Source organism: Pyxicephalus adspersus, chromosome 12, assembly GCF_032062135.1.
Source record: "Pyxicephalus adspersus chromosome 12, UCB_Pads_2.0, whole genome shotgun sequence".
NCBI lineage: Eukaryota > Metazoa > Chordata > Amphibia > Anura > Pyxicephalidae > Pyxicephalus > Pyxicephalus adspersus.
In genome coordinates, this window is record NC_092869.1 from 32,007,245 (window position 1) to 32,026,256 (window position 19,012).

Genomic DNA, 19,012 nt, shown 5'->3' on the forward strand with positions numbered 1-19,012 from the left:
ACAGACTAGTTTCCCTATCAGTATTTTAATCTGACTGCCTGATCATGGGTTGTTTACTGTCCAGTTCCTGGAAATGTTGTATATATACCACACAAAATGTGTATTTCTTTTGAGTGTTTGCATGTCCTTTGTCTTTAAATGTTCATCTCTGAAGACGTTATGACATCCAGGAACATGTGCGATAGAGCAGCAGATGTGCTAAACAGGAAATATGATTACTTCTGTTCAGCGCACTCGTCTAACTTCTCACTGTAACTTTCCACTAGATAGAAACGTTTGAAGAAGGCATCTACATGGGCATTAATAGCGTGCAATAACATTTAGGATTACTGAGATCAATGAGAGGTGCATTCACATAGTTTGCTGCACTTTTTTAACTGAAACTAATAATATTGTCCATAATTGCAGGCAAATCTGCAAAAGGCAATGCCTGATAATCTATCCAGAGGCAAAGCACGGAATACAGAAAGGTTGGGCTTTTGGTGGGCTCAATAAAAATTAGGGTTTGTGTCCTCTGATGGGTCTCTTACTATTGTTGTCTTACAAAAAAAGACACTGTGCCAAGAAAGCTATATTCTCTAGTGGGTCCTTCTTCTCAGCCCTAGGTCCCCCTAGTCTAACTCTGGTTGGAGCATTTGATATTATTTTTATTGCTGTCCATGGTTTCCTTTTTCGATCACAACTGCTCCTTCTATTTTACCATTGGGACCAAAGTAAAGAAAAATATCCCCAATGGGGTTAAGAATAAAATCCTGGAAGAAATTTCAACTTTTCCTGACAAAATGCAAAATTTGTCTGGAGTAAGGCTTTAGGACAAACAGCTGAATTTCCATATGACTCTTTTGATGAATATTATTATGAAGAATGTTATTTTAGGCACAAAATCACATTTTGAATATTTGCAGCATATATACACATTAGAAACATGTTTGCAGTTGCCATAGACTTCTTTTTTTTATCAATGCCCCGGTAATGACCCATTAAAAACATAGATCATGCATCATCGCTGACCATTGAAGTATTTGAGGATGGTTGCACATCACAGAATCGGGGTAAGAGTTTGCACCCACACCGATATACACTGGACTATGAGTGGTAGGTTGCACACCTAGATATTAGATTTTGCAATTGCACCAAGAACTAAAGCTTTATCTAGCTGCAAGTATTTAAGGGTAAATTTACAATATTTCCATAAAAACCCTTTTTTTAAAATATTTTTTTTGTTGTGTGGCATTATGCTAAAAGTTAAAATTCCCCTTTTATTTCTTTTTGTTATGGATGAGTCACCTTTAAGTCCTTGCTTGTTATAGTGAAGTACACAAACTTGTGTGTATATATATCACTACCTCTTTCCTTTCTCGATCACCACAAGACGTCTGCACTTTAGCAGCCAAGAGCTTCTTTTCTTCCCAGAAGAACAACTCCACCCTGCCCTCTTCAATTCCAGTAATTTCCTCTTTGCAGATGCTAGTTGGCACAGTCTTCAGAAATGCCATATATGAGACTGGCTAAGACCCTGGTAACCATATGTTATACAGTATAAATAAATACGTATGGAGCCCTACTGATTCATAATGGCCTGTGATGGTCTCTTTCATGCAGCTCATAACATACCTACCATACCCTTACCTATTCCCATTTAAAATTACTTTCTAATATTGAAGATGTTTCACCACTTATCCAGGTACCCCCCTTTACCAAAACATCTTCAATATTAGAGAAGAAAGTTTGTAAAAAAATGAATTAGCAATTTGTAGCCATACTAGCACATATCTATATTCTAACTTTAGTTTGTGTGGGTTCCTATCACGTCCAAGGGAGATCGAAAATAGCCAGAGCAGCCCGTGCAGCTTCTATAGGATCTCGGGGCAGGAGACCCATTTTTATAATATTTTCAGCCTAAATCTAGGGCAGAAAGTGCTGAACGGCCATGTTTCTGCAACACACGTATTTAAAGCTTCATCATTATGAGTAGCCAACTCCTAATAGTTCGGAATATGTGTATGTGGCTGCATGGTATATTATATAGAAGACTCTGTGTGTACTGTGGGAGAGCAATTCTACTATAGAAATTGTTGCAGGCAGACACCAGCTTGCATTGGAAAACTGAATAATTCATTCAGTTGATACTAAATTTCACATCACCTGAGGAAGCACTTTTGCGAAAGCACTTCCATTGATACAATGGAGAAGTTAGACATTAAGGGAAGTGTAAGAAGTGTTAATTGTGTTATTTGCAGGAGCAACAAGTGAAAATAAAGGTTATTGACCTGAAAAAATGAAAACCAGTGCAACATGTATGAAGACTAGAAAGTTGCAATATATTAAGGCTCATTTTTACCCTTCCATTGCTTTGTGTTGGTGCAATGTGCCTGAAAACTTGGTGCAGTTCCAATTTTCAATCTGTTCTGGTGCAATAGCTGCCCATTATATAAATTCAAAGCCATAATGAAACCCATGTTAACCCAATCTACCAGAATGGACATATGTCAATGGGCTCTAAATAGTAGGTTTCAGACACCTGTTTCAGACTTTTCCTGTGCATTATGTCTAACTCATTGTCATATAATATCCATATGCCCCCATTCACAGTCAGTGGTGAAACAATTTGCACAATGTACAGAAGCAATACATTGAATAGGTTATGTAATCTGTAATGTGTTATTTGATGGACAGGGACATCTGATCTCCATGACCAGGAAATCTATTCAACATTATATCTGGACTTCCTCATACTTTTGCTGATCGCTGTTGAACGGTATTTCAGGATTAATAAGTATTGTATATGAAAAGTGCTCCAAATGCATTAGCACCATAAAACACATAAACACTTTGGTTTATTCCTCCAGATTTCTTTAGCCTGCCCTAGGCTGTTATATGAACTTTCATAGGCCATGCTTCAACATGCTGAGTGGTGTGTGACTGCTGCGGTTGCCTTATACCTGAGCTGTTAGACCAGTTTGATTAGTCAGGTCATCTCTTGTCATAGTCTAGGTTTATACACCTGATTAAGATTGATTTTTGATTCCCTCCCATGGACTACGAATTATTTAGCACGCATCCATTCACTGAATACGTGTGCAAATGCAGGTCTGCATACTGTCTCTTTTTTTTGTTATACTGGTTGAAGCATATTACCAATGGTGACGCTTAAAGTAGAACTAAACTGCAAAAATAAAAAATTGTGAGTGGGGAGGTTGTCTTTTTTTATTGCACAAGATACATCACCTTTTCCTTTCTGCAGTAAACATACCTGACCCTACTCACCTCTCCTCCCTCCATTACAGGTGCTGGCATCTTCACCCAGTCTTTTTCCAGGTTCAGAGTCTTTGGCCATCTTGACTGGCCAGACCAGAATGACATACGGCCATGCAATTCATTCCCAGCATCTATGTATGCTGGGATCATACACTAAGCTAGATTAACATGCGCAGCTCAATCTACTTTACAGAAAAGATTGCAAACAGGCGGGTAAGTAAGTTTTATTGCCTGTCTCTGCAATAAACATCCTACCTGCTTGATTCTTTTTTACTTTATTTACATTATATCAAGCCTTTAAAGCCAAACTATACTTTCAGTTATATTCTGTTAACTTTACAGGGTTTAAACCTATGGGAGTAATGGGATGTAATGGGATGGGATGGTAATGGGAGTATTCAGAATGGACATTTTTTTATTTCCCATACCCTTCTTTGTATTTTTCTGCACATATACATGCAGGCCGATCTGTGCGAAAAAGTCTCTGTTTTAGGATTGGGAAAAAGCCATATATTAATGACAGGAGGTGATCACAGGGGTCAGATTTTGCGTAAATCAGAATTGAACTTCTTGCTGGGTGGTGAACTTCTATCATAATCAACAAGAACGCATAGTATACTTGCTGATTATAGCCCATGTTTACCATGGGCAGCCATCCTGCAGTGATGAGAGGTCCAGGACTGCATCCATGGAAATCTACTTCTTCTTGTGGGTCCACGAGAGGATGGGTGATCCTTGGCCATTGGATGTAGGTTTTGTTACATTGTCTCCTGCAGCTGGCTCTGCACTCTTTACTAGGCAAGCTCTACACCAGCAATTGCCAACCTGTGGTTCGCAGAAAAATTACCTGTCCGGTGTGTCCATCTCCTGACCCCGCGGATCATGTCCTCCTTAGTCAAAGTCCTGCGCTACTGTCCCCCTAGGATGTTTAGCAAGCAGATCTGAGCCTGCCATGGGAGATTGGGCAGGTTCTGGCATTATGACGTCACTATGGGGGAAGCTTCTTCCCATTTGAGTGTCACACGTGGGATTTAAATTAGGAATGTAGTGGTCTGTGAGGTCCGAAAGGTTGGCGCATGCACTGTACAAAGTAGATCCTAAACAAACAGCCAACAGCAGCCAGAGCTATCCCCTGGTGACTTTTTGTTTTCTGATTTTGGGCATGCTCTAAATGGCTTCAACTTTTTTTAATAACCATAAAGAAAAAAAAAAGTTGGTCTCCTTGGTGTCCACTGGAATTGGCTTTAGTTAGTTTGTTCTGCAGTAAAATCACACAGCATGGTTTTTACCCTGGTAGATAAGTAGTTTTAAATAAACAATCATCACTGTCACCCTGTTAAAAGAATTTAGAAAAAAAAAATCTACCAACAAGTTTAACAGGTAATAAAATTATTACAGAGTGGGCTCGCTCAAAGAAACAAAAACTGTGTTTGTTCTAGTAAAAATCTGTTTTATATATGTCATTGTTGATTTTTGACCTTTGCTCTATTTTAAAGCTTCAGCCTTCTCTTCATGTTTGCATAGTTGTACAAGCTCCTCTCCTATACCGCTTACTCACTATACACTTTTTACACTCGTCACCACTAGGTGAGGCGACATGTTGCAGTGGGGAAGCAATATTGACATCTGAATTGCAACTTTTTGTAATAAATAATACGCAATTACCTATACATCTTTGGTATGCCTGTTGATACCCTGTCATAGGAAGACATTGGGGCACTCAAAAATACTGTCTGACCAAAATAAAAACCTGGGGGGCTGTGATATGATTTTGGGTGCCTGTACACTTTTCAGATCTAGGTTCAGCAGCATTATGTGCCCAAAAAATGAGGTCGGCTGAATACACCGAATATCCAGATTTTTCCATTATTTTTTCTTCCCTGATGGCACTGCCATATTCCAAGATGACAATGCCAGGATTCTTCATATTGTGAAAGAGTGGTTTAGGGAGAATGAGATATCATTGTCACATGTGGGTTGAACATCACAGGATCCAGACCTTAATCCTATTGAGAAATCTTTGGTATGTCCTGGAGAAAACTGAGCTTAGTTGTCCGACTCTCCCATCATCAATACAAGATCTTGGACAAAAAAAAATGTAGAGTTATTGAAATAATACATTTCAATTCTGTGCCATAACCAAAGCTAAAGGAAGTCCAATAAAATATTTTAAGTGTTTTGACGGTTTGGTTGGCCAGTGTCTAAGCTGTATCATCAATACCAATTCTCTGTATAGCTTTGGATTTTCCACATAATTTCTCCTTTTATTTTGAAGCTCACCACCGTCTAGCATTCACAATCTCATATTTCTTAAAACCTTTTCAGATTACCCCCCTTATCTATATTTCCATGTACATATTACTCAAATGTTATCTTCCTGTATGTATATTTCAGGACACAAGTACACCAAATTTTTCTAATAATAAAGTTGAGACTGCAAACCATTGTTAAAACTGTGTTGAAAGATATAATCAGATATATTAATTAGAAGGTTAGAGAAAGGTTAACACGGCAAGACACAGCCCAGCCTTATCCAATCCTCTGTACTCGGTTTTCTATTAGTTCCGTAAGAGGATGTTGGTGAGTAGCATGTACATAAAAGGCCAGCAGCTGCTACACTCGGCATATCAGTTGTAGTAGTTGTGTGTTGTGTATCTCTCAGGGCACGTGGAAAGCTGAAAGTTCCGGATCCCATCCATAAATAGCAAAGCACTATCCTAGGACTATTATGCACGTCCATAAGGCAGTGTGCCCTGTGCTGTCTGCATATGCACAACTTGCTTGCATACATAAGAGGCAAAAGGACTTCTGTTACTAAGGTCAGAGATATCCCATCCAACTAAATAATGTCAGGCAAAGAAAAGCATATATGAATATGCTTCATATATATTTTCACACATTCATAGATACTTTAAAAGTTTAATTCTAGCATGCCCTACATATATGGTCAGCCCAGCACCCAAAAGTGACATTTAATGGCAGGATAGCCTAGTGCCCTGGGTCTTTATCTGGCTTCCTTAAAGCAGAACTAAAGTGAAAATTAAAAAATGATACGTACTTTTACTTGCTGTCAATGCCCCTGGAGTGGTCTTTCATACGGTCCCATGTGGTTCCAGTTGATCTTGACTCACTTGATCTCGCACTGTGCTGGTGCAAGATTGGGTGACATATGCTGTTTTTGTAAATAAAAGAAAGTGCCGATCTCATGCATGCGCAGTCTCTCTTTTTTTTTTTTCAATGACAGAAAAGTCCCTTCTGCGCATGCTCAATCTCAGAGCAGCCCAAGCCTTCTGGCATTCGTGATGTGCATATCCCAGGAGGCTCGGCACTCCCATTCTGTCTTTACCAAAGCGTATTTCTAGATTCCTGCTGACCCGGGTCGGGGCGTACTCATAAAAAAAGAAGAGGGGGCACGGTACTATCCATGACGTCCATGACCCACAACACCCCTGCCTATGTGTCACTCAAAGAGGGAGAAACTTCACCCAGAGTGACGTCATGATACCAGAACCCACCCAGTCTGAGCCTGCGATGGGGGAGTGAGCTGGGTTGTGTTAAGTGAGACAACCCACCCAATGCCTTAAGCCTGCAGTTCAATACGGGAGACATGGTCTGTGGCTCTGGCTGGTGCGCCCCCCCCAAGGAATTCCCATTCCCGATTAAAAGTGAAGGCATGGCGTTCCCCCTTGTGCCTGCCCCACTACACCCTTGCACCTGGAAGTTTAGGGTGTTCAGGACCATCACCTGTTGAATTGTCCTCAACAAAAATGAAAAGAAAATGAATTAGGAGATTGGTTGGTACCCCCTCATTACAATCACATCTGGTTTGTGGACTTCATTTGTATTCACTAGCGAAAACATGACAACATAGGTGCACGATAGACAGCGGGTTGTCACTATAACACACAATAAGTTTCATTGAAGGATTACCAGGCATTATTTTACTAAAAAAATGCAGATTAAAAATATTAAAGATGACCTTAAAATCACATTTATAAGTTAAACCTTATGGAACTTCTTTTCTGAATTTTTTACATATACTTTATTAATCATTGCTTTGGGAAACCTTAGTGCTTTTCCTTTTTGATAGTGATTAAAAAAAGCAGCTAAGAAATGTATTTAGTTGACCTCACCGTGAAGTGTCATCAATGTAAATACTTTAGATGGGGAAATATTGAGTTGCCTAATTCAGAGTTGTGTATCAGAGTTGTGGCTGAAAGATGGAAAGAGATTTAGACGGTAAATCCAGGATTGACGGAGGAAGAAAAAAATTGAGATAAAGTGGGCAGGATGGGATGTGAGTCACTGATATCATTACATCACAGATGGAAACCGAGCAAACTCTGCAAAGTGTGATCACTACATATTGCGCCATCTGTTTATAGCAATGATAAGAACCGGGAAATTAATCTGGATTTTCAGATGCCCAGTCAAGCATTTGAGGTGTCAGGATTGCCAAGGTCACCTCTCCGAATTCATAACATAGGATTTAGCATTTCAGAGCATACAAAGTAAATCGTTCTCTAATGTAGCATTCAAATATTTTACCCGTTTGTGAAAAAATACTGAAAAGGGACAACTCTAAAATTTGGTCAGGGCAGTTAATTAAATTTGGGAATCACGGGAGATTGTTTCATTTTACGTTGCAGCATTTTTAGAATCCAGCTCTGCAAGGCTGTTTTATCCTACTTTGAATCCGTTGTAAGGTAAAGATTTTTTTTAACTTATTGGAAAGTTCATTGGTTTTTCCTATTCCAATTCATTTGCAGGAGTTGCATGTTGCTGGCTTTGCTCAGACTTATCAACATGAACGTGAATTTCTGACCTGCGTTGTCCGCCTGCACCACTAAACTGGTTCTTTAGGAACCAATATTTGAAAATTGTACAGCAGGCAGCTGGTGGTGCTGAATCTGTCATTGTCACCCCTATTTATTATCTCTTGGGTGCTGTGGTTGAGATGTTACGTGTCAGCAGAGGAAGTGGTTCAGGGTCGTTATGTGTGATGTTCGTAATTCTGATCTCTGTTAATTGTACATGTAAGTAAATAAAGATCTATAAATAGTGTACTTGGCCTAGATGTTAAGACTTTGCATTGGCTCACTATATAAATGTATTGCTCTTGTATCTTTTACATGGTTCTTAGGATAAAAGAGCCACATTTTTCTCTGTGTGGTTTGGTAGTGTGCTGTAATGCCCCATTTTGAATGGCACCCTAACGCAGCCGGGTTGCATTGCAGCACAAGACAACTCATTAATATTTCATTCCATTGCACTTTTTTCCTTTTTATGCATATGTTCCTTTTTATGCATATGTGTCCATTGTAAGTTTTTTTCCCTCACTGCATGTTCTATAATTTAAAATTACCTCTTACTTTCTCAGTGACAATAGTTACCAGTAGAAATATGGCGAAGTCCTAATATGACTTGATATTAGCCTTTTACAATCCCCTGTAGATCCCTCCTATTTTATGCTACTTCCCCCTCCTCTTGGATTGTAAGCTCTTCAGGGCAGGGTTCTTTTCTTCTCCTGTGTCTCTGCCTGTCATTTGAACCCCTTATTTAATGTACAGCGCTGCGTAATATGTTGGTTCTATATAAATCCTGTTTATTAATAATATTAATAATAATAATTATAATGGAAGGGCACAGACTGGGATAGGAGGAGGCAGCACAAGGAACTAATCAGGTGTGCTTAGGTGCTAACAAGGGACTTACTGATGGGAGTGGAGAGAGACCGATGAACTCCTCTGTCTGTTGCTTCTTCTTTCACTGTCCACTTACAGGACTGGATGTGGAAAATATACAAATCCTTTGACAGCTAAGATCGCTTTCTTATATGTATTTTAAATAATGTGTTAAGCTGTTTTCCAGAGTTCAGCTTTATCTGTGTATATATGTGTGTGTATGTGTGTATATATATATATATATATATAAAAAAAATTAAAAGTCCGCAGTTCAACTGCATCTGAGTTGTTTCATTTAAAACTAATTGTGGTAATGTACAGAACCAAAATTAGAAAAAAAAAGTTGTCTCTGTCCAAATATTTATGGACCTAACTGTATGTATGTATGTTTTTATGTATATGTGTGTATGTATGTATAATATATTCCCCTTTAAGTTCATGCTTTCCTTGCAGATCATAAAACAGAACAGTGGATTTTCTTCTCCCTGGTACTTATTTGTTTTTGGCAATTTCTATGTTTAAGGAAGTTAAAGACAACATTTATTGCTGTTTGATGGCACATTGTGTTTGTCTGACCTTTGCTGTGTTGTCTGAATAGGTCTGGCACCGGCTACAGTTGCGTCAGTGCCGAGAAGTTTGAATCCCAAATGTTTGACAAAGGACAGCCCCTGCCACAAGTTTATTATGATCTTAGGAGAAAACAGGCTACCATTCTATTATTACAAGGGCAACGTGTCAACAAGAACTGCTAGGGAACTTGAGGAAGCAAAGGAACAGTATGATCAGGCTATAAACAAGTCAAAGCTGAGCATGTACAAAGTGCAAGTGTCTGACTTGTAACCACAGTCCTTTTCCAAGTTTTGGGAGAGGATTTTCATCCATAGTAATAAATCATACAAAGGTATTTAAAAAAACAAAAAAAGAATATGGAATCGGCCTTTTTTCATTTGGACCCACAGCAACTGGATTGGGTCATGTCTTTATAGTTGTGTGCTCTTGGCAGGGGAGGGATCAGATGGGCCATGTCAGCATCTGGAAATTCTGGCCATGTTATAGTGTGTATAGCTTGTAAAAAATCCCAGGTTAAAGGTGCACTGAAGTCATTGTTTAAATTTGGGATGAAAAGCAGATGGTTATTATTTCATCATCATTTCAGTCCCTGTCTAATATTGCAGAAAATGGGAAATCCTCAACACCACTTTCAGGGTCAATGGGAAAAAGGCCTCTGCTCAAGTGGTGTCGGCTCCAGAACTATACAGGCATCATCAGATGTAAGGTCAATCAGTCACAGTTCAAAGGACTTCTAAAAACCTGGTTAAAAATGGCTGCTCGATGCAGTTGTTGCCTATCAAGGAGGTTTTGCCTCCTAAATATTTTAATCAGATCTCGGAAAAGTGGGCTCTGGGTAATTTTAAAATAAAAAGGCTGGGCTATCAATTAATTCCTAGAACCTATCAAGTGTGCATTTCAATTTGATTTATCATTTTATTTGACAAGAAGACATTTTCCTAGAATAGTAATTTATATTTATTCTACCTTGAGGCTCCTATGTAAATCTTTGGAATCTGCTGAGTTATTTTTATCATGGTTACATAACTGTGTGCTCGTTCTATATTCCTGTGCTACTCTCTCCATCTGTGATGACTTCCTTCCAAATCAACTTAAATCAGCTTAATGCGGCTCTATAGGAAAGGCAAATAGCACTTGGTCTTATATAGAAAATGATTAATACATTTTGGCCAACATTTCTTGGTATGTGCTGATTGATCAAATCACACAGGAAGTAAAATCTTTTGGAGACCTTTTTAGTGGCCTCTCTGAAATTGTTTTATTCTTCATGTTCTTTCTGCTGCCATTTTTTTTTTTTGTTTTTTTTGTTTTTTAACACTGTCTTTGGTATTATAGAAAGCAGAATTAACATACTGTAGAACTCCAAAGTTGAAATGCATACTCAGGAATAAACCAATATTTTTGACCTGAAAATACTATTAAAAAAAAAATCACTTTATACTCGGGTAACACCTAGTGGCATGTCCTGGGACTGCATTTGTCTTTGATTTGACAGATTGGAGCTGTCAAAGACATACTGTAACACTCTACTTGAAGACACAGCGCCATCTACTGGAGGCCAACAACTATCCACTAAAGATCAACAGAGCAAAAGACCCATCATAACCAACCAAAATAATGCAAAATACTTTACCCTGTAAAAAAGAAGGAGGGGTGTTTTTAAAAGGTTTTTATGAATTTTGCTCATATTTTGGGCTAAATAGTGTTGTCCTTCCCTACCTCCAAGAGTTGGAAAGTTCGCTTCTTAGATCATCTCCTTCCCACTTGACCGAGGTGAAGATTCTGATATTGTGTAAATCACGAGTCTGCACAGAATCACAAAAGTGCATGTAAAATGCATAGGCCTTTTTACACCCAGAGTGCTCTGCTGCAGGGTGAACCCACAGTCCCAACATGTCCCAGTGGTAGAGGTTGGGAACAGTTTTTTTGCACAAAGCTGCAGCATAGTTCCCAAAAGCGATATGGCCCTAAATATAAATATATATATATATATATATATATATATATATATATATATATATATATATATATATATATATATATATATATATATATATATATATATATATGAGCTGGGAATTCAGCAGTTTGCCTGGAGGTTTGCATTCAGCCAATTTTTTATTTGAAAACCAACAATGGCTGCACAAGTATTTATTGGAGCATAACCTGCCATGATGACAAGCCTTTCCACTCTAAGCTAAAGTAACCAAGGGCTTAGTCTGACTTCTCCAATGTCTACTATGTGATCCGTTAGCACGTTCTTTATTGGTGTGAAAAAATGGTGTCATTGCATGAGGCAGCAATTTCATTAAACACTCCTCTGAAGAGGAAGAAAAATGAATCAGTGTTGCTAAGGAAAAATGATTGATGAGAAACTGCTGAGGTGTGAAGGATATTTTCCTGGAATGCTAGCCATGGACAGAAAAAAGAAGCCTTTGTGCTGCTTTATAGTGCGCGCCAAGGCTGGAGCTGCTATCCAATCACTGTTTAGAAATTAAAGCCCCGAGCTTAGGCCTGGGAGATATGCCCAAAAAGTTAGTGACCACAGAGCAATATACCACAGACTGCCAAGGAACCATCAGGACCTGAGAAATGTCACATACGTCAACCACTGACTGCCGTGATTGTCAGGGACGACTGCTTAACCCTTCTGCATCTAACCCTTTCGGTGTTTTAACTCCATTCTTGGATGAAATTGCTATTTAAAAGGAATGTAGACTTAATAGAGTTATATTTAGCTTGGTAAAGAGTCATAAACTTTTACCTTTTATAAACACAATGGTTGTTTTAACCTTCAGAAAGCTCTTCTGTAAACTCTTTGCTGACACTTCTTCATGCATCTAAGCAGTGGCTGGATAGTATTTTTTCCTAATGTGGGTTTCTTAGTAGTGAAAACAGTGGATCATAGATGTGTGAATGTACTGAAACTGCTCTTTGTAGACTCCATTTGTGTGACAACACAAGAGAACAAATTTGACTCTGCGCAAGGACATTTAACGGCAGGATCACCAAGTATTCGATTAAGACCACTTTATCGTCCTGGCTTATAAGGTTTTTTTTTCCCTACCCAAGCAATGTGGATTATTTTATTATTTGGCCTTCTTAAAGTGAAAACCAACTCACAATAACAAAAGTCACCAGGAGGTAGAGCGGTTTCTCAAAAGAGATATGCAAGTATATATTGCCAAAAAACTTTTACCTAGTTCCCGGCTTTTTTGTTTTTTCTTTACATTACATGGTGCATACATCTCTCAATGTAGAGCCTGGCCTTTATTCTAGGCACCATCAAGAATAGACCTAGAAGCCAGGGATAATGGTATTCTTGCACACATTCTTGCAGGAGTAACATTATTGATGGCTGGCCAGTGGACAAAGGATTGCGTTGGCTGCAGGAGATGCAATAATGCCGTTACGAAGGTGTGGGGCACAATTGGCAAGTATGCGCTTAATTACCCAGTCCTGTGAAAAACAATTTTACAGGACACACATTAACTGTAGTCAGTTACATTTATAGCAAGGATTTTAGAAAATAACCTTGCAGAGACCAACCGGGAATGTCATATCAAGGCAGAAGCATGAATATTGTGATATTATTATTTTTATTACATAGCACTGTACAAAGTTAATAGTCATGTCACTAGCTGTCCCTCAAAGTGGCTCACAATCTAATGTCCCTACCATAGCTATATGTTTTTAAAACAGTCTAAGGTCAATTTTGATGGGAAGCCAAATAACGTAACTGCATATTTTTGGAATATGGGAGGAAACCCATGCAAACACAGGGAGAATCTGCAAACTCCAAGCAGATAGTGTCAATTTTGGTTCTTGTATCTTCTTTAAATAGTGTGCAAACGTAAAAAATACCGTAATATTGAGAATATTTCTTTGTGTTTGTCAAATGTGGTCGTTGGAGATTAGCATGCGGTTTCTCTTATTTGTCTATTAGTTGTAAATAAATAAACCTAATAAATCTGTTACAGGGATCTAAAGTTGGACAACGTTCTGCTTGATCATGAAGGACACTGCAAGCTGGCCGATTTTGGAATGTGTAAAGAAGGCATTCGTGAAGGGTGTACCACATCAACATTTTGTGGGACTCCAGATTATATAGCACCAGAGGTATTGTACCTCTTAAATATATTATTTATCACAACACATTACTACATCCAAGGCAGGAGGTCTAAGGCCAGGCAGACAGGGGCGATAGGAACAGCAGTTCCCTGGTTGGATCTGAGCGTGTGAAAGCTTGCCCTCCAGCCTAAACCACCATGTTTCTTTACCGCAATGTAGATGGGGTAGTAAACATCCCCTACCACCCCTTTAATTTCCTATGGTAAGTCACAGAGAAGACACTGCAGGAGGTCTCAACCACACCCCATCATTCAAACCCACGTGAATTAGTCTTTAGAGGTTCATAGAAAAATTACTTTTCATGCAGTAGCCTTTGTGCTTTTTGTACAATGTTGTAGCATCTTAGCAGTAGGAGCAGCAAGGTGAATTCCTATACTGCCAATATATAGTAGCCCTTCTGTTCATCTCCTGGACTGAACACTGTCGATGGTATCCTGTTCATTATAGGAAGCTTAAGGTAATGAATTCAAGATTCCATTGGCCTTAGTAAATGATAAAACTAGCAGGAGAGAAAGGTAAATAGGCAAAGAACTCTAATGAATGAGTAGCTGTATCCTTCAAAGTTTGCAGAGATTGCACTGGAGGAATGACTGCATGAATAAGTTCCAGACATGTCCCAATATACAGCATTATTAGAATTTCTCAGCTTTATCTTATCAAAATGTAGGTTTGAGTTTCTGATAAAAGATTTTATATTAGGAGGCATTCATTCTGCTGCAACCAGATCAGCCTTTATTCAGCCTTCAACATTGTAGGTTGGTAGCAAGACTATAGAGTAGATCATGACGATCTAGGGCATAAATACCATGGCGCATTCGGACAAGATGGCTACCCTACATTTATGTTTCTCAAAGCCTTCACTTATCACTTACACAATGTGCAAGGCAGGAGTTTGACGCTACTTGCTATTGCGGATGTGGGAGGATGGGGGGGTTCTGATCTTCCAGCAATGGAATCAGGAGGATGGTGGCGGCAACCTACTGACTTTTGCAGTAAAGAGGGGGTTTAAGCTTTGCCAAGGGCACAAGAGACTCTTGGTATGCACTGTCTGCAGTATAACTACAGATGTAGACGTGGGGAGGCTTCAGTTAGTTAGCCAAGAAACCCAACCAGGACTGGTCCACCTCCTTATTTATCTATATTTCCAAATATCACTTAAAAGTTTTTCCTGCAGTTTTTTCTTGCCATGTCTTCTACCATATAACTGACAACCATGTTCCCCTTTTTTCAGATTCTTCAGGAAATGCAGTATGGACCTCTGGTGGACTGGTGGGCGATGGGCGTTCTTCTCTATGAGATGCTTTGTGGTCATGCCCCTTTTGAAGCAGAAAATGAAGATGACCTATTTGAAGCTATTTTGAATGATGAAATTGCCTATCCAGCGTGGCTTTCCCAAGATGCTGTGGGAATTCTGCAAGCTGTAAGTATATTACTAAGATCTTCCATTACTCACTTGGTCATGAGATGCTGGCATTACTGGAATATTTTGTCCCAGTATCCAACACAGTGCAAAATTTCCACTTGTTCAGCAGAATTCTTTAAAACTGTCAGTAGTTCTTTTGAGGTTTCCTAAATACGTGTAATTCTTTTATGAACCAAGATCAGAGGAATTTAGAGGAACTCTCCCAATTGAGAATTCTATAAACAAAATTTTGGCTACCACTTCTAATGAAGTAGTTCCAAATACCAGGCGGGTGGTGTTTAGATGAACACAAAAATAAACTATCTTTATGTTTTTTTCTCTATAAAATCCTTTTATAAAACATTTGCATCTGAGTACAGCTGCTCGGCTCCAGCCTTCTTCTGCATTGCGCCATGTACACCATTTTACTGGTAGCCACAACAATGGACCATGCCAACCTAATGTGTATCAGGATAGCCACTTGTCCAAGGGGTGGATGTGAGAGAGTGGCAAGGCAGGGGAACAATCATAGGAAATATCTAAATAAGCATATTCATGTCATGATGACCAAGCATTTTAATAATTGTATTGATTTTTATTAATGATTGCATTTAGACCTACTTTAAAGTAATTGATCATGTTCTTATTGCTTGAACCCAAAGTGTTATGCACAGTTTATTGTGTATTTGTTCATTATATATATATAAATGCAGTGAGTCATTGTGCTATACTAATTCTGCTCTTCTCAGAATGGTAATTACAATTTCTAAGTGGCTTATCCTGTTATTTCATCAAATGTGCTACATGGCTCCTTTCTCCTTATAAATGTATTGTGAGATCCAGCTTCTTAAGTATTCAGATCACTCAGAATGCATTGGAGGGCTTATTTGGCCAGTTTTATCCTTCCAAAGACCTAAGCCCCATACAGACGTTGGATAAAACGTCAGATCATGTTTTCTGGAAATGGTCTTTTGTAATTGTTTTTGGTGACCGGTTAACGAACAAGTGCCGTACACGCAATGCTCCCCTATGGAGAGGGGAGTAGGAGTGAGCAGGACCGTGTGGGTTCTGTTCCAAATAAAAGCACAACGTTCATTCCAAATTTGTCATTCACCGATCTTCCTGGGCAGATTGATGAACGACGTTGGGAGACCACTGTACGCACACTTGCTTTTATAATATATAAAACATTTTTTTATATTATATACAAATTATATAATTGCTTGACAATCATATGAAGTTTGAACATTGCTTTAGAAGTAACAGTGTCTTACCCTCCAAGGGGTTCTTTTGCAAAGGAATGAATAGAGGTTTCTTAACCTGTCTATTTCTTGACCGGCTCTAAAATATCTTTAGGATAGAGATGGTAAAATTTTAGCCTGTCCATTGACCTGGTTCCATCACTCATCAGACTGGACTTATTCTCTACAAAGAGTTGGACATGCTTTGCAGCCAATGCCAGCAGCTTAACCCTTTATACTTTGCCTGGACCTGTTGTCTACTTAACATAAAGCCTAAAGCTTCTGGGACATTCAACACATTTCGGAACGGTTGAATTGGTGTCCCTCCGACATTACATTGGTTCCTGTCTCTAATTGACATGGAATTTAAGGAAAGGCTCCATTCCAAATTGGGGAACATGTCCATTCTATATATTTGTCACAGCTAAAAAAAGAAATCCTATCTATCAGGGTACAGACAGCAACTAAAATCCCCCAAAAATTCTAACTTTTCCCCACATCATTTAAAATTTTTAAAAAATTTTTTAGGTGGTATTAGGCCCATTCCGACTTTTGATTGGCAGCAACACAAGTGTTGTGATGAGTTGCCGTGTTAATAATTGTGATTCACATGTATTTCAGCACACTGCAATGCACAGATGTGAACCTTCCTCTCTTCTTCTCTAATATCCATTCAATACCACTAAACAAAATGTCTTGCTGAACCTTTCCTTGAGACCCTTCCTTGTATGAGACCCTATGTGTCTGGACATGGTTGTCTTAGGCTCTTCAGAACAATAAGCGAATTTGAGGAAGACTCTGTAACACCGATACATGTGTATCGATACACCGATGTTTAATATGAGTTCACATTAATCCCCACTCTCATTAATGTCTAATCCCTTTACAATTCAGTGACGCAGGTCATCTGGAGAACAAAGCTTAGGTCCACCTTCCATTTATTAAAATATCTTACACTTATCGCACATCCTTGCAGTGATAAGTCATAGGAATATATAGTGAAAGTTTAAATGAGTTAGAATTTTTTATAGACAGACAGTTCATTAAAATTCATACTTTAAATGGCTTTAAAGGATGCTTGTCAACATACTTGCCTTTATTATATGATAATAAAAAATGAAAAAGCAATGCTTATGAGTATAAACTCCATGGCCAAACTCCCTTCTGTAAAGCGAAGAACGTTGTGGGTGTTTCAAGTTATTGGACTGTAAATCTGTTGATTTAATTCAGACGGACCTTGTACATACAAAAAAGAAATAGATATGATAGGAGAATGATCAGAAGTTAAACTAGTGACCAATTAGGGTGCTTTTTTCATAAAACATGCTTTCGGAACTTTCTTTGTAACTAGTAAAAGTGTCTTTTAAAAGCTGAATACTGGGCATTCTCTAAATTTTAATAAAATGCCCCAAGTTAAATCAAAATGGGGGGGGGGGGTAGGTAATTATTAATTTATCTAGGCCAGCCTCAATTTTTTTAATTAATGTTTAAGTTCTGGGGGAATGGCTAAAAGAAATTAATTTAAAGTCAGTGGTGAACAGAACATCCCCCATCCAACAGCTAAAAATATAATTTGGGTCATACTGTTGGCTTTGTCAAGTTGCTTTGGACCCAAAACTAGGCAATCTAGGTAGGAAGGTTAACCGGCCACAGCTTGAAGAAACCCTTGCAGCCTCTGGAGGAACCTTAGGATTCCATGGAACCTCAGTTAAAAATGGCTGGTATAGAGAATAACACATCAAGGAAATATTTACTTATATATGGAGTCCTGTGGTACCCAGTGCTCCAGTCCTCATCTCTACAGATCCGGAATATGGGCATCATACCTTACACTAGGGCACGCGTGTTGCCTGCTGATCCTGCATTCCTGGACTGGCAAGACCAGTTGGAGACTCACGAAGAGTGGCTTTGGGTTTGGTTGTCACAGCTGGAATTGGTAGGGAAGAAAACCATGAGACTCTGATTAAGCCAATAAAGCATTTTTTAAAATTATCCCATAGAAAAACGAGCAATAACTGCAATATTATCAGAAGAAAGCAGGGCTTGCTTGTGTAATTAACAAATATGATTTACACTATATAAATCTGATTCTATAAAATAATAGGGATGTATCCAAAAATATACATACACCTCTTTTTTACATATCCAAAAACTTTCCTGCAGTTACGGGAGGAGCTGGCTCATAGTCGGCACATACAGGTTAGGCCTTGTTCGGACATTTCACTTTGGAGAAGCCTTTCTCAACCTTTCTAACATTGGGGAACCTTTGAAATAACTTTCAGGTCTTCAAGGAACATCTGCTATAATTAGTATATCAAGAGGTTACAGTATGTTAGCATGGTGGTTGGTGGGAATAATGGGGCTGATTTAATAAAGCTCTCTAAAGCTGGAGAGGATACATCTTCATCAGTAAAGCTGATCCAGCAAACCTTAAGTCATTTGCTATCTGTTAGCAAATGTTTTCAATCCTGGACCAGATCCATTCCAGGTTTGCTGGATTACCCATTTTCGCTGATACAAGTGTAGCCTCTCCAGCCTTGGAGAGCTTTATTAAATCAAGGCCAATCAGGCAAGAATGTCACCTTTACAGCCAAAAGATCATTGGTGTCTCCTCTGGTAGAACCGTGGTTGGGAAACGCTGCCAGAGAGGGTAGGAACTCCCAAATGCTAGCCAATAGTGTGTGACCTGGAGTGCAGTCACATTTCATGCAACCTGTTAATTGTGA

At 38.8% G+C, this 19,012-nt stretch overlaps 1 protein-coding gene across 2 annotated transcripts in view; it reads left to right on the forward strand.

The window, feature by feature from the left end:
• PRKCH (protein kinase C eta) overlaps window positions 1-19,012 on the forward strand; it is a 122,758-nt gene that overhangs the window by 93,294 nt on the left and 10,452 nt on the right. For both annotated transcript variants that reach the window (XM_072427561.1, XM_072427560.1), the window contains exons 11-12: window positions 13,493-13,631; window positions 14,875-15,063. In XM_072427561.1, coding sequence (XP_072283662.1) covers window positions 13,493-13,631; window positions 14,875-15,063 — 328 coding nt within the window. The remainder of the gene's footprint in view (window positions 1-13,492; window positions 13,632-14,874; window positions 15,064-19,012) is intronic.